Source organism: Marmota flaviventris, chromosome 5, assembly GCF_047511675.1.
Source record: "Marmota flaviventris isolate mMarFla1 chromosome 5, mMarFla1.hap1, whole genome shotgun sequence".
Lineage (NCBI taxonomy): Eukaryota > Metazoa > Chordata > Mammalia > Rodentia > Sciuridae > Marmota > Marmota flaviventris.
Window position 1 is genome coordinate 40,991,647 of NC_092502.1, and position 16,311 is coordinate 41,007,957.

Sequence of the window (16,311 nt, forward strand, 5' to 3'; positions counted from 1 at the left end):
AAGAACCAACTCTTCGTTGCATTAATCCTTTGTATTATATTTTATTCTCTATTTCATTAATTTTGGCCCTGATCTTAATTATTTTATGTCTTCTACTGGTTTTGGAATTATTTTGATCTTACTATTCTAGGGCCTGGAGATGTAGCAGTAAAGTATTTATTTCAGATATTTCTTTTAATGTAGGCACTTAGTGCAACAAACTTTCTTTTTAGAATCACCCTCCTAGTGTCATAGAAACTTTGGTACATGGTATCACTTTTGTTGTTTGATTCTGGAAATTTTAAATTTCTTCTCTAATTTTTTCTATGATTCATTCCTTGTTTAAATGACTATTGTTCAAACTCCATGTGTTTATGTAGTTTCTATACTTTTTCTTGCTGTTGAAATTTTATTCCATTATGATCTGATAAAATCATTAGGGACTGTTTTGTAAACTTATATTCTAATAAATCAGGGATTATGTTGACTTTTTAAAATATTTGTTATAAACTTGCTTTTTGTCTTAAAATATAGTCTATTTTGGAAAAAATTTCCATTATCTTCAGAGAAAAAAATGAATCCAACTGTTGTTGAATGAAATATTCCATAGATATTTATAAGGATCATTTGATTCATAGTGTTATTTAGGTCAGAAGTCTCTTTATTGATTTTATGTCTGGGTGACCTGTCTGTTGGTGAGAGGAGTGCATTGAAATCATCATTATTATTGTGTTGGACACTTTGTGTCAAGTTTTTGTTTAGTGTGGTTAGGTGAACTTATATTTGGAGCATAAATATTTGCTATTGTTATATCTTCTCATTGGATTGCTACCTTTACCAGCATGTAATGCTCTTCCTGGTCTCTTCTGATTAATTTTTACTTGAAATTTTTACTTTAAATCTTTTTTCCTACTTGTTTTTTGACTGCATTTGAATGAAGTATGTTTTCTTGTTCTTTTACTTCCTGCCTGTGGATGTCGTTAGTGATTAAATGAGTCTCTTGCGAACAGCATATAATTGGGTCTTGTTTTTAAATCTACTCCCCAGTCTATGTCTTTTAATTGGAGAATTGAGACAATTTACATTAATAGCTATTATATAGAGATTCTTATTACTTCCTGCCATTTTGATTTGTTTCATATACTTAATTTGAGCTTAGGTTTCACTGGCTTAATTGCTATTCTAGTAAACTTCATCCATTTGAGGGCTGTGGGGTTTATTTTTGAATTCTTCTTTATGTAGTATTCCTTTAAGTATTTTCTGTAGAGCTGTCTTAGTTGCCATGATTTTTTAAAATTAATCCTTATTCTAAAAAGTTTTTTTAAAGTTTCTTTTTTGATTCTGAATAATAGCTTTGATGGATACAAAAATATTGATTGATAATTGTTTTCTTTCAGAGTTTGTGTTATCTAATTCCTAGCCTTCTGAATTTTAGAGTCTAACCTGAGAAATCAGAAGTAAGTCTTTCTGGTTTACTTCTAAAATGACCTTTTTATTATGAATGTTAATAGTCTAGCTTAATTCTCTTTGTTCGGCATTTTGACTATGCTCTATCTTGGAGAGGTTCTTTTTTGATGTTCTCTATGCCTACTGTATGTGGCTTTCTATTTCATTATAAGGCTTGGAAAATATTCTGCTTTTATTTCACCGAAAAGGTTCTTAATGCCAGTATCCTGTATTTTCATGTCCTTTTCAAACCCAATGATGCTTAACTTTGTTCTCTTAATATTGTCCCAAAGTTCTTGTATACTCTGATCATGGTCTTTTTTATTTATTTGTTTTCTGTGTGCAGAGTGTTAAAGTTCACATTTCTTGTCTTTGAGGCCTGAAGCTCTGTTTTCTATATAATCTTATCTGTTGGTGATACTTTCCAGTAAATTTTTATTTTATTTATTGTTTTTCATTTCCAAGACTACTGTTTTGTTTCTTTTTAGAATCTCTCTATTTAAATGGTCAGTCACCTCTTTTATTTTCTTTCTTAATTTATTTCTTAGATTTTTTAAATCTCATTAATCATTTTAATGATCAATTTTGAACTCTTTCTCAGGAATTTTATCTCCTTTATTTGTGGGTTCCTTTTTGGGAGCATTGTAACAGTTTCCTCATGTTTTCAGAGGCTTGGACTAGTGCATCTTTGAGATGGTTTCCTTTTCATGTTTTATGAGAGTACTTTCGTGTGTCCTTATCTCTTTTGTAATAAGTCTTGTGTTGTTGGTGTATCTTAGCTTTGACTCTTAGACTCAGCATAATCCAAGTGTAAATTTCAACTGTCAGCGCCTCTCACTTTGGTTCTGTAGAATTGATGATTTCAGTCACTCTTGGAGTGCTTCTGCAATACTGTGGGTTCCTCTGAGCTACCATCTTGGAATCTCTCTCTGTTTTTGCTATAGGAACAGATGTCTAAAAGTGGGAACCAAGGTCCTCCCTAGCCCTTTCTACCTGGGACCTGGTCATTGGTTTGGTTTTTTTTTTTTGTCTCCTCTATTCTACGTATTAAAGTACTGTTGAAATTTGAGCAGGGTTGGTTTGCATGAAGCAAGGTGCACTGTCACTTGACTGACTTGAGTATGTAGCTACACAGCAGAGTCTCTACCCTGTGAACTGGTAGTGTCCCAGTCACTTCCAAGCTCCTCTCCGAAAAACAGGAAATAAACAACAACAACAACAGCAGTGAACAATATTCAGTATTTAAATAAATGCTTGGTGACTACTATGACATTTACAACACTAATTACCACAAAAAGAGAAATGGCAGGGTCAGCAGTTAACAACAGCAACAATAGTAAACATCCATGAACCAGATCTAGCATTAAAGTAAATAGCAGGTGTCACCTACACCATCCACAGTACTAACAACCACAGCAACAAGAATGGTGAGGGCAGGATGGATATAAACTAAAGAGTTCTGAAAGATGGTATAATTGCAATTCACTAAGGGAAAAGAAAATGGGGTTGGCAGGCAGAAGAAGACTTAAAATATTCAAAAAAAAAAATAGGAAAGCAGAAGAGAGATAACAAGTGATGGCTATAAAGAAGGAGGAGTGAAAAATAACTAAAAACAAATAAACTAAATAGAGAACAAGAGATTTGGCTATTAGAGGGGGAGAAAGGAAAGGGAAGAGTGACAAGAGAAACAAAAAATGAAAACCAAACAAATAGACAAACAAAAACTCAAACCAAATCAACCCACCAAACAATGGTCCCATCCCTCTAAAGACAAAACAAGGTGAAATAATAAATGAGTGAGGAAAAGATGATAAAAATAAACACACACACACAAATGGAAAAAGAAAAAAGTGAAAAAATTTGTAATGAAAAATGAAGGGATTGTCTCGTCTGAGGTCCTCAAAGCTGCTGATGAGGACAGATCTACACTACCCTGCCATACTGTCCTTCTTCCCACTTCTTGGGCTGTTAATCCTTTAGGGAGAGCAAGGATGGGTATTGTTACATCTCTCTTCTTTGTGTTGCTCACTAACTGGAATGGCCTGGAATCGATGCTGGTTGAAATAGCTCTCAGCTTCCCTTGTACTCACCAGCATAAGGGAACAGGAAGTACTGACAATTGGAGTTTTGTCCAGACAGACTAGATGGATGCACTCCCAGGGCAGGACTGATGCAGAGTTTTAAGTGGGAAGTTCCTGCTGCTAGCATTCAGCTCTGATCAGAACCTCTGACTTTTTCACGAGGTATCTGCTCTAGAGAGATTGGATCCACACATTCTAAGGCTGGGCAGATGCTGATCTCTTCTGGGCGTCTGGATCTCAGGGGCCTCCCAAGAACTCCGGTGGGAGAGCAGGGTAACTAATCTTCCACAGTCTTCTACACTCCACTACCCATGGATCAGATGCTGAGTAAACATACCTGCCTGTCCAAATTCTGAACCCTACTGGGAGCTGCCAGACCCAAAGGAAAAATGAACCATACTCCTTTCCATATCTCCAACTTGAATTCCCCTGGGCAGTCTTTTCCATGCCCATTTCATTTGTGCCCCACCAGGGGCAGTCACTGGAGCAGCCTGGCAATGCTTCCTATGATCTCCCAGGCTTCTGCAGCAGCAAACCTCAGCATGGCCACTTTGGGATGGCTCCCTGCCTCAGCTCTCTGCTCACCAGCCCAGCAACACGAAGCACTCTTTTAAACACCAGCTCCCTGCACAGCCTCTGGTTCAGCTAAGATCAGAACCACCTCTCTGCTCCATGAATTCTCCCGTGCCAATTTGTTTGCTCTGTTTGTCTTTCTGCCTGTGTCATCCCTCCCCTCCGAGGTAGACTGGTGCCGCTGGTGCCACTAACCTGTTTCCAAAGCACTGTGTCTTGCCCTGTGTTCAGAGTGCCTGAATCTCCGTGTCTCTGTGACTTTTTACTGTCTGATATGAAATTTCAGTGAGTTCCCTCTTTCACCTACCTTCCTATGAAGCTGGACTCTGGCTGCTTGAATCCCAAGCCACAGAACTTCTGGGAGATGAGCCCTTCCTCTATTCTGCCATCTTTCTCAACCTACTAAACCTCTTTATGTCTCAGTTTTCTTATCTGAAAATAGAGATCATGCTAACAAACCCTCAAAGTTAACGAAGGACAGAATTAAGGGTGATAAGACTTGAGAAGCTTGGACCCCTGCAGCAATGGTAGGAGAAGCATTGCAGAGAGACAAGAGTCACCTGAGGCTGTGGAGCATTCTGTGTAGAACAGAACCAGCTGCCTGGAGACCAGCATACTGCAGAGGTTTTAAGAACCAATGGGACTTGATCTGAGATTGTACGAGGAGCTTGTCTTGGACATGAGTCACTCTAGAAATAATTTTTTTTTTCCCTACTTGAAACCACTTGTGTTTTGCAGGGTTTAGCTACTGCTCTGCTATGATTCCCAGCCTCCTCCAGCCCTCACCCCTCATCTATTCTCCCTTTCTTGGGATTCACTTAGACTCTGCCACAGACGAGTCCTCTCTCCCCAAAACACCTGCTCATTAACTGGCCACCTGCCCCTCCCCATGAGAGGTGTCTGGTGAGCCAGGATTAAGGAAGCTTAAACTCAGAGAGGTTAAGTGACTTGCCAAGAAGCACCCAGCAGATCAATTTTGAATCCAGAAACAGGAACCAGATGTCTGCACCTTACTCCATGCTTGCTTTGGACGGAGGAGTGTGGGGCCTGAGAGCTCTGATAGAAAGGCTGGGCTCCTCTGGGAAAGACTGAGAATTCCAAGCCATCCTGTGATTTATGGCCAGGAGTTCCCCCTAAGTATATCTTAGGAGAAGCATTTTTTTTTAAAAAAATTCAACTTTGAGGGTACCCCCTGAGTTTGCAAGTTTCACATATCATTTAGGAGAAGATGCCACAATGAATGAAATTAATGGATTGAGGATTTGGCACAAGCTATATCAAGTATCAAGTAATGAGCTTTCCGTTTCCAGTCACACATTCAGTGCTTCTCAATTCAGCCACAATTGGCAAGAGTTGAACTGGTTATTAAAGCAAAATCTGGAAAAGGCAATTAAGCGCTCCTTGGGTTAAAAGGTTGAATCCAGTGGAAACACGACTCATAAATTTTGCTCACAGATATCCTCGTTATTCAGAGCCCATGGCTCTCAAACAGAGACTTGTAGGAGAGCAGGCGCCTACTCACTCAGGGTTGGGTGATAAAAGGCATGTGTCGTGCTTGCCAGCTGTCCTGGGGGCCTTCCAGCGAGCCCAGGCCTGTGCTCTGACCTGCTGCTGCAGGGGAATGGAGGTGGGAGCTGTCAGGTCCTCAGAGAAGCTCAGCATCGCTCTTGTAGCTTCTTGGGAGGTGCAAAGCACCGCTTGGAATGTCTTCTGTGTGCTTCTATTTGGGTATTTAGGAACAGGCTCAATAGCCATCTTAGTTAGCCCAGGATGGAGGGGTGTCCTGGAATGCAGGACTTCGGCTGGTAAAACTGGAAGAGTCCCATGCAAACCAGGACAATCTGGCCACTCTGTAAATGAATCTGATTTTTTTTTTTTTTTTGCAAGAGTTATTTCCTGCCCAACAACTTCACAAAATGAACATAAAATCAAAGGTGTTGGATTTAGACCCCCTGCCTCCATCTCTGCAGCTATAAAATGGGAATCTGTATATTTTCACCACCTGCAGTCATGTGAGGATTAAGCATGCTGAGCCCGGGGCAAAGACACAGTCAAGGCTACTGACCAGCTGTGGAGCCCATTAACCTTCTGTCCTTGCTCAGTGTGGCTGGTTTACGGGGCTCTTCTATTCACCCTGCAACAGCCTTAGGAACCTCAGGGCTCAGAAAAGTCCAGAGTCCTCTCCATAAGGTACTCAAACTGTGTTACTCAAACTAACAAATCTTTGGAAGAGGTGGCCAATAGTTCACAGTAGTTCTTCATCAGGCAGTGGGCCCAGTGAAGAGGGTGAGTGTCCTAAGGTAAGTCAGATGTCCTGTTCTGAGATAGGCTTTGTCGATTTTCTAATTTATCATATTTTGAGAAGCTGCATTGTACAAGCAGGAAAACCCACAACTCAGATGGATTATCTCTTTGTTAAGGAGGCCTTTTTAGTGTTCAAGAACTCTCTCTTACTTTGTTTTTTTCAGAGAGGTTTTGCTATTAAAAAGACAGAGGCTACAGACAAGACAAGAAGCACCCCTTTGGGAACTCAGGGAAGTTATCAGCCCGCTCCACATGTTTGAATCTCTTTCGAAAAAGTTACACAGCAGAATATCTCACTCCAAATTTACATGCAGTGCAGTCATCTGTGGAGATGCTGTCATTGCTGATAATCTAGCAATTAAAATGGAACGTGCCTGCTAATTAAAGCTGCCACTCAGCTACGAGATGCATATTTGTTTTCAAATGGAGCTGAATTTGCTCCTGCCTGTCTTTAGTTGAAGCTGAAGACTGAAAATTTAGATTAGAATGTAAGGTCCAAAGAGCGACATTTCTCTAAATGTCTGTCCTCCTTTGAAAATGAACCTTTATACCAATTAAGCTCAAATTAAAAGCTCAAATCAATTCATCTTGAATTTCAAAAGTGTTTGTGTGTTTGGCTTGCATTTTCTTTGTTTTCTTCATTGTACTTACTTTTTCTTTGTTTGATTCATGAGGAAACTTTTAAAAATTATTTTTTTATTCTAATTGGTTATACATGATGGCAGAATGCAATTCATTTCATATTGTACATATAGAACACAATTTTTGAAGTCACTGATTATACACAAAATATTTTCACACCATTCGTGTCTTCATACATGTGCTTAGGGTAATGATGTCTAACTCATCCACCGTCATTTCTACTCCCTTGCCCCCTCCCTCTCCTTTGTCCTATCTAAAGTTCCTCCATTCCTCCAATGCTCCCCCCCACCAATCGCCATTATGAGTCAGCATCCTCATATCAAAGAAAACATTCCGCCTTTGGTGTTTTGGGATTGGCTTAATTCACTTAGCATTATATTCTCCAACTCCATCCGTTTACCTGCAAATGCCATGATTTTATTCTCTTTTAATGCTGAGTAACGTTCCATTGTGTATATATACCAAAGTTTCCCTATCCATTCATCTACTGAAGGGCATCCGGGTTGATTCTATAATTCAGCTATTGTGAATTGTGCTGCTATAAACATTGATATGGCTGTGTCCCTGTAGTAAGCTGTTTTTAAGTCCATTGGTTATAAACCGAGAAGTGGGATAGCTGTGTCAAATGGTAGTTCCATTCCAAGTTTTCCAGGGAATCTCCATACTGCTTTCATGAGGAAAATTTCAATAATTTGAAGTGTTCATAGCTTTTTGTCTAGATTCATACTTTCCTTCAATTTATAATTAATTAAAACACCTACCATTAAGCTTGGTATACTAAGTGGGATCTGAAGGCTGTGTAGTCTACTGTAGAGAATGCCTCCCCAAGAGGATTCTGGGTTTGAAACCTGTTTTAGTTGCTATATAAATAGAAAATTTGGCATCCAATCAAGGAAAGGAATGAGTCAGGCCTGAGTAGTGCTAGACAATTCTCCCGGGTAGGGATTATCCTGTGAGCCCCACCCTGAGGTGAGCTGATTGGAATACTGGGACCTGTTCTGCCTAGTGGTTCTCTGCAGCAGGAAGAGGAAGATGCAGTGGTATGCCAGGTCTCTTGCTGAGGTCACCAAGCTTTCCAGCCTTTATAGGACTGGAAGATAAATGACAGGTGCACCTTTAGTCTTCTTCTGTGCTCAGGACAGAAGAAGACTTTTAAAAGACTAATCTATTGCTCACTCTTTCTTCTTGTGCCAAGACATGATCTGAGGCCCTATTAACACCATTCTCAAAGTAGCCACTTATCACTGGAGTAGAATTGAGATGAAAGTGAAGCATAGCTGCCATCCTGGCCTCACAGCAGCCTGTCTGAGTGCCTGCCATGGGAGAGAGAGATCCTGCTAGAGGAAAGGAAGAGAGAAATGGCCACCGGAAGTCACTGTTCACAGTCTGAATGGGCCTGCAGCATCCCCCTCTCCTCACAGTGTTTGAGGGTATGTGGGAGATGAGTCTCCCCGGCTTTCCAGAAAAACAATCAGCCTCTTGGATCCCTTGTTTTGTGGGTTTCTGAGATTGGTAAGATGGAACATTCCAGAGAAAGAGCACTTCTTCACCAAAGGGTTCATGAGAAAGACTGCTTAGAGGGTGTGGCTGCTGAACTCCAGGCTGGGAGCTCACTGTTTTGGCCCTGCCAGGGGTGTCTTTCTGGACAAAGCATCTCAGAGGAAGTCAGACAGCCACAACGGTGGGCAGGAACAATGGCGGGGCCTGCACAGGGGCAGGCAGAGACTTTAAAGAGGACTCTTGGCTTCTGGATGAAACGCAGCCGGTCCCCTGGGCGGCCTGGTGTGCTGTATTAAGGCTTTTTATTGAACCACCGAGTATACAGATGTCTCCCACCCACGCAGGCTTCCGAGGCCCAGTCCTCACTGCAGAGCCTGAAACTATGTGAACGGTCTTCACCTTGAGGTGTATGGAGATGAAAACAGCTTCTTCCTGCTAGGAGAATACCTCTTGGGCAGTTAGGGATGTACGTGCCTACTAGGCAATAGCTGCAGATGATAATATTAAAATCAGAATTCTCAGTTCCCACCGTCTGGTTTGGGCTTTTGTTCCCTGGAATTTCATTATCTATCTGGCAGCCAGATGGTTAATTCAAAATTTAATTCTCTGTAGTCTCTTGGTGCAAAATTCCAACTCTTAGCCCCACAGTATATAAGGCCGTGAGCTACTCCCCTTCTCAAAGCTCTTTTGATTTACAATTTGCATCTTTCTGCCACTCTTCCTTGGATTTGTATGGGTTAACTGCTTTGGTCAACTCAAGGGTCCCTCCATACAGATACCTTCCCTGACCAGCCAGATTCAAGGAGTTGCTTTCCCTTTCCAGTGATTGCTTCATATAACCTTGCTTGTCTTCTTAGCTATCTGAAACAATTGTGTTAGTTACTTTTTTCCTTGATTATTGTCAGTCTCGCTCTAGAAGACCTGTTATGGCCAAGACCTGGTGCCTGGTGCAGAGTGTGTTCTCAATAAGAATTGGACAAGGGAAGGACCTTTCCTAGGATTCCTGGGACTAGAGGATCATCTTCTTTCCTTGTGTTTTCCCAGCAGGCTTTATGGGGTGGGAGCTGTAATGGGCACAGCCTCATTCCTCCTGCAGATTGTGTGCCAAAGTGATGTGTGCACAGCCCTAGCACCACCCTTTTCCCTCAGCCTCTGCTTCACACAGAATGAGCTGCTTCCATCCACAGGGGCCTCTCTCTGGCCGGCCCCCCACCTCGGGCAGCTGTGCTGGCACCTTCCTCCTCCGCCTGTGCTGGAGGCGGCTGTGTTTCCTCTTGGAGCCCAGCCAGAGGACAGAGGCTCCTGGGAGTATCTCCTCTGATGCTGGCCACATGCCTTTGCTCCTGTCCTGACCTTCTCCCTGGGATAGGGGCTCTTGAGTTCAGAAGTAAACAAATTCCCAGAAGCTCTGGGAGGAAGGGAGGTCAATTCTTAGTCACTGGGCAAGAGAGAAAATGTAGAATTCTCACCAAAAGCAGGACCTCTGCCCATTCACAGGTGAGACAACCTGTTGTAACCCAAGAGGACACAAGCCTGCAGTCTCTAACCTTTACTAGGACTTAAAGCAAAGCCAGGGATGAGATATGTGGGCTAGAGGCCCATGGCTGCAAAGTGACCTCTCTGAGCCTCAGTTTCATTGTTCACAAATGGGTCTAGCAGTAACTTCTAAGACCCAGGGCAATTGTGAAAAGTCCAGAGTGCAGTACAAGCCCTGGAAAGAGCCGTGGAACGAGTTCAGTGTGGAAAAATCAGGGAATGCCAGGGAGTGTTAGTGGAAAACATTGCAGAAAGAACCCTTGGCTCATGGGGGTGAATCAAAGGGGAATGGGATAAAGCCCTCCCCTTGCTTCCAGCTGAGGACACAATAGGAGGCTGAGTCCTCCAGGGAATATTTTGATTTAAACTTGGTGATACTGTCTGGAAGCATAAGTGTGCTAGGTGAGAGAGACCTGAGCCTCACTGGTCTTGGCCCCAAGTGCCAAATTCTAGGCCAGAAACACAGTTAGGCATGAGGGAAGAGAAAGAGATGCCTGGTAGAAAATTCCAGAAGGACAGAGATGCTTGGTGAAGGCTGAGTGAATGAATGGTTGAATCCAGAATCATGATCTCCTGAGCCCCTTGTCCTATTCTGCTGGGCCTTCCACCTGCATGCCAATTCAGATCTATGCCCCAGAACTGGGGCAGGTCCCAGATTTTCACTGGATGCAGGTTCAACTCCCAGAGACCCACCTGGGGAGTGCCTGCTACTGGGGCTTCTTTCCTTCATTTCCTGGGTACTTGTGGGAGGTCTCCATTGTGCTTTGGGGCTACTCTGGGCCTTCCAAACTGAGGAGCAGCTCTACCCAACCCTTCCCACCTCCTTCCAGTCTCAGCACAGACATAGGAGAGCTGGGTGTCAACTGAAGGAGCAGGGGGATGGATGGGCCTGGAGCTGGGGATGCCACCTGGGGATGAGGCTCTGGACAATTACCATTGACAATGACCATTGCATCTCCCAGCGATCACCTCAGGAAGGGAACAAAGGTAACAGAAGGATAATTGGAAGCCCTCTTTAAAAAAATGTTTTTTGAAAGAAGAAGCAGAATGCTTAAGTGTGTAAAAAGCTCTATTTAAATTTCTTGCCTGTAGCATATACTCTAACCTATAATTATGGCTTTGGGGAAAAAAAGGATAATTATGAAAATTTCTGGGCTCATTAAAGACAGACAATTGACATCCAAAATCATTTGAACAAAAATGATGCTGGAATGAGCCTCTTCCAGAGACCCAGGGAGAGGAAACTTGGCTTTTTAAAAACTTGAAGTTGTGGATAAACCCAGCAAGTCTCAGGTCACCTCAGGTGATGCTTCCCTCCTCAGGAAAGAGGTGACACAGCCTGCCCTCTGCTCAGCTCTTGCTACCCACTTAAGGCCTCCAATATTATTCCTGTGGAGGGCCATCTGAGAGCCCCGTTGTCTGTGTGTTTGCAGAGGCTCCTGCTCTGCCCTGGGGTGGCTCAGGGAACCAAGGGGGCCATCAGGCACCTTTGGTTTGTTGGTTTCCTGGGGATATCTCATGACTCTGGAGTCAGACTGCCAGACTCAAATCCATGTGCCACCATTCACTAGTTGTGACTCAGCAGAGCCCCTCCTCTCCTTGAGGAGCTGGGCCAGTACAAGAGTGCCCAAGAGGAAGCTCCCTTTGCAGGAAGTTGGACTTTGCCCTTCCATGAGCCCCTGCTGTACCCCCCACCTCACATGCCAGCGCCATGATTCAACTGCCGCCATGTCCCACCCGGAGCATGTAGACAAGCAGGACACTGAGGTGCAGGCAAGAGCCTTACAGACAGAGAACACTCAGCAACCTTCTCCCAGGGCTGAGAGAAGTCCATCTCTGCTGTGTCCTCAGAGCAGTAAGAATACAGCTCATAGGCACTAGCTGTGGGGTGAGCTTTCTGGGAAGGCTCTCTCAGGCTGAGGATGCTACCAGCATTCTTTCCTAAAATCACCATCTTCCAGGGCCTCGCCTCTTATCCCATGACTTCCTACACCCTCTGGCCCAAGCTCCCATATCACTCTGTCTCTGCTAGGCAGGTAGGGTCATGCTAGGGGCTCTGATGTCTGCTGGGCTCAGGCCTCAGCCCCTCTGGACCATCTGCCTCTATCCAGCCCCAGGGCGCTGCCCACATCATGCTCTCTTCCAAATTGTCATGTGGCCAGGCTCCTAAGAACTAGCTGGGCTTCAGAGGGCAGAACTTCAGAGGGAATCCTCGGTGACCCATCTCCTGGTGGTCATCCTAAGGTTGGGGTGGGAAACTTCTCTGGTCCCAGGGCTGTTATAAGGCCACACTGTGATTGGCTGAGTTAGTAATCAAAGGTTAGTGCCACCTGGTTGGAACCAGGAAAGTCAACATAGTTTTTCTTTGGCTGGGGGTTCTGTTTGTGGCCTCTGGTCAGTAAGGGGTACTTCTGTGAATGGTCAAAGCCAGGACTGCAACAAAAACCCTTTCTTAGAACTGAAATTAAGTCTTCAGCCTGAGGCTTAGTTCAGGTCTAATCCTGCAGAGAACCTGAGTGTTTTCTTAGCACTTATGACTCTAGAAAACCACCATAACTGAAATAATAATAATAATAATTTGAGGCAGATCATCAACTTAAATGTAAAACATATTCTACAAGGGGAAAACAACCTCACAATCTTGGAGTCGCTGAAGATTTCTGAGACAGGATACAAAAGGCACTAACCATAAAAGGAAGTGGAATGATCTGGAAATCAAAAAGTAAAAGTTTCTGTTTTTCATCATCAAAGAACCCATTAAGCCACACATGGAAAAATATTTGAAATACATATGTCTAATAAAGGAATTATAACCAGAATACATAAAGACCTCTGTAGCTTGGTCAAAATAAAAAGATGAGCCAGTTTGGAAGATGAGAACAAATATCTCACAAAAGAATGGGATGTGTGGAGTGTCCAGCAAGCTGGTAAAAGGGTGATCAAGATCATCAGGCATCAGAATTAATTCCTATGACTTCTATGATAAGTGTCAACAGGGCTGGGGATGAAGCTCAGTGGTAGAGAGCTTGCCTAGCATGCAGAAGGCCTTGGAATTTAACCTCCAACACTGCAAGAAAAGGAAAGGGAGAAAGAATAAAGGACAGAAAAAGAGAAAGGACTGGGGGGGAGGGGAGAAAGGAATGATTCATTAAATGGGCAAATGATACAAATATAAGTATATGATTTACTAGCTCTTTAAAATTTTTAGAAAGTATAGAATTTTCGTTACATCAAACTGCGTGATATTATGACTGTATAGAACACACATAATAAGTTCTGCCCTCACCTGGCCTAAACCAAATCAACAGGTAGGTGACCTGGAGAGGACTCCTCTCTGGCTCCACTGGGACAGGCTTGAACCTGCGCTACTTCAGGATGCACAGCCTAGGGGGAGGGGCCCAGACTTCTCTGACAGGCAGTGTGAGTGTGCTAGGCCCCTGGGAGCCCATGACTGGGGCTCCCATGCCCATGCCCACAGTGCCCCCCACCCTCACTGGTTCACAATGGTCTGCTCCGTTGCCTGGTGCAGGTTTATATTCCTGACCAAAGGCCTGAGTGTCCATAGCCTCTTTTGGCTGGGCACGGTGTGGTTGTGGAGGAAATAGCCAAAGTAGCCTTAGTGTGATGGAGGGGCAACAGGTGCCCCTCAGCCATACTTGGGGTGGTCCTGGAAGAAGTAAGCAGGGTTGTGGTGTGCCTTGTCTGAAGACATGGAAACACACCCTAGTCCTTATGGCTGTCCATGGGAGTTGGGGATACGTACAGCTATTGGATTTTTTGTTGTTGTCTTGTTTTTGTGGAGAAGTTTTCAGTCTGTGAGAAGCAGGCTTTACTTGAGAAGAGAAAAAAAGCTTGCTCTAAAACTTTCTGAAATAATTGAGAAAAAATGTGGACTGCTTGAAAAAGTCAGTCTTGTCCAAAAAGAATATGAAGGCTTAGAGTCATCTTTAAGAATGCCATTTTGGAGAAGGAGGCAATATACGCAAACCTGGATAGGTCCCTATCTAAATTTGAGGAAGAAATACTCTTTCTAGAAGAAGAGCTAAAAGAAGAGAAAACTAAACATTCTCAACAGGATGAATTGATAGAGTATATATCAAAAAGGATGAAGTCCCCAGAAGAGGAATCAAAATCCCTCAGTTCACATATACCTGAAGCTACAACAACCTTAACAATATTTCACCTGAATGCAGAAGGACTGAAGGTACCAATAAAAGAAGTTTCAAATGAAAATTCCCAGCTTCTGGAAAGTCAGAAACAGCTTTTACACGAAGGGGAAGTATGGGAAGAAGAAGTGAATGGCCTTAATCATCAGAAAACAACACTTGAAGACTCCAAAGAACATGAAGAACAAGTTCTAAGAGAGAAAGAAAATCACATTAAGTCTCTGTCTGAACACTTGCTGAAAGATTGGGCTCCTGTGCTTGAAGAAGACCTAACAGACGATGGTAACTTGGAGTTGGAAATGAAAAGTGAATCAGAAATCGGTGCTCACTTAGAGGATCAGCCAAAAGGAGATTTGAAGAAACAGCTTTATGCTGATAAGTTAAATTCCTCTTTTAAAATCTTAGAAGGAGAAAGAAATCAAGTTTTTACTTTAGTATCTGAAGTCGTTGAAACAAAGGAAGACCTTATAGAAGAGATTAAAAATCTTAAGACAGAACAAGCATCTCTGCAGTCAAAAAATACACAATTGGAAAGTGAGAATCAGCATCTTGAACAGAAACTTAAACTCATCATTGAAGTATATGAAGCAATTGTAATGAAACTCCAGAGGAAAGTAAGAGAAGAGGAAAATGACCAGGTAGTGCAAGAGGAGAAACTTTTCAAAATGGAGGAAAACATCAGCCATGCAAGTGAACAGCTTAAGACCTATAGAAAGCAAGTCAAAGACCTTGAAGAAGAGTTAGAGAGAACCACTTATTTTTATCAGGGGCAGATTACACACTATGAGGAAAAAGCACAAGATAATGAGTGGGCAGCTCAGAGGGCTGAAAGATACCTCAATGATTTAGGGAAACACGAGGCTCACGACAGTCAAAACTTCACCGAAAATGAGTTTAAATTTTAAAAAGATCCTTCTGCACTTCATGTTTCAAATACAGCCATTGGCAGAGAGCATTTCCCAGATGGTCCCTCACCATTGGGTCGACCTTCATCTGAAATGAGAGCTGCACTTCTGGGAAAGGAGGGTGCACTCAGACTCTCACCTTTGCTTCCACGGGTAGGAGGAAGAGGCTCAAGAGGCCCAGAGAATCCTCTGGGCCCTCAAATTATCAATGAAAGAAGAGAATCCGGCTATGATGGGATAACTGATCATCAGAGAGTGCCTTATAACATTAGGCCCCTGTCATCTCCATGGGAACAGAACCCTAAGATGATGACGTCTCCACCAGGCCAACCATATTGTGATCTGCGTCTTCCTTTACCAAGGCAAGAGTGATGTGATTCTAATTACGGTGGACCCTCGGGACCAGCAGAACTCAGAAGTTCTACTCTGCCGCCTTTGGATCAAATGGATGGGCCTATGTTTTCTGAAATGGAATCCAGTAGAAATGATTCCAAAGTTGATCTTGATAATTCCAATGTGCCCGATTCATCTCTCCCTGCTGAAAACCAAGAAACTGCCTCTGGCTTTGCTTTCTCACCTTTCCCTCCAATCAGAGGTCCATTGTTTCCAGTGGATCCAAGGAATCAGTTCATGAGAAGAGGAGCTTTTTTCCCTCCACCTCCTCCAGGAAACATGTATGGAGCATCTCGAGAATATTTTCCATGGGGCCCTCCATTCCCAATGGAGCCATGGTGTTTTCCTCATTATCTCCCCCCAAGAGCTGAATTCTGCCCCCCTCCCTCCCGTGCATTCTGAAAGTAGAAGTGAGTTCCCTTCAGGGTTGAGTCCACCTTCAAATGAGCCTGCTACCCAACATACAGAACCCACAACAAGAAACTTGACAATATTTTTTATCTGACTTCAAAAGTAATCTATCTCTCATTTTTAGTTTAAATATAACTGCTTTTACTCAAATGATTATACTTTTAAATGATTAAGCTTCCAATTGAAGCTTAATGGAATTATAATTGTTAGAATTGTATTTTGTAAATAAAGATTATTTAAAATTGATTTTAATCTGTAAATTTTATTTTATTCTAGATAGAGTAAGTCAATTTGATTAAGTTACTATTACATAAGCAACAATCGGAGTTCTATATACATAATCTTTAGTCGGGGATTTTTTAAAATCCAATCAAA

The 16,311-nt window shown here is 42.7% G+C and overlaps 1 protein-coding gene across 1 annotated transcript; it reads left to right on the plus strand.

Moving 5' to 3' along the window:
- The first annotated feature begins 13,771 nt into the window (after positions 1–13,771).
- LOC139705902 (melanoma inhibitory activity protein 2-like) lies at positions 13,772–15,927 on the plus strand. Its single transcript, XM_071612794.1, is given in 2 exon segments — positions 13,772–14,009; positions 14,012–15,927. Coding segments are annotated over 2 exon segments (2,154 nt in total).
- The last annotated feature ends 384 nt before the right edge of the window (positions 15,928–16,311 follow it).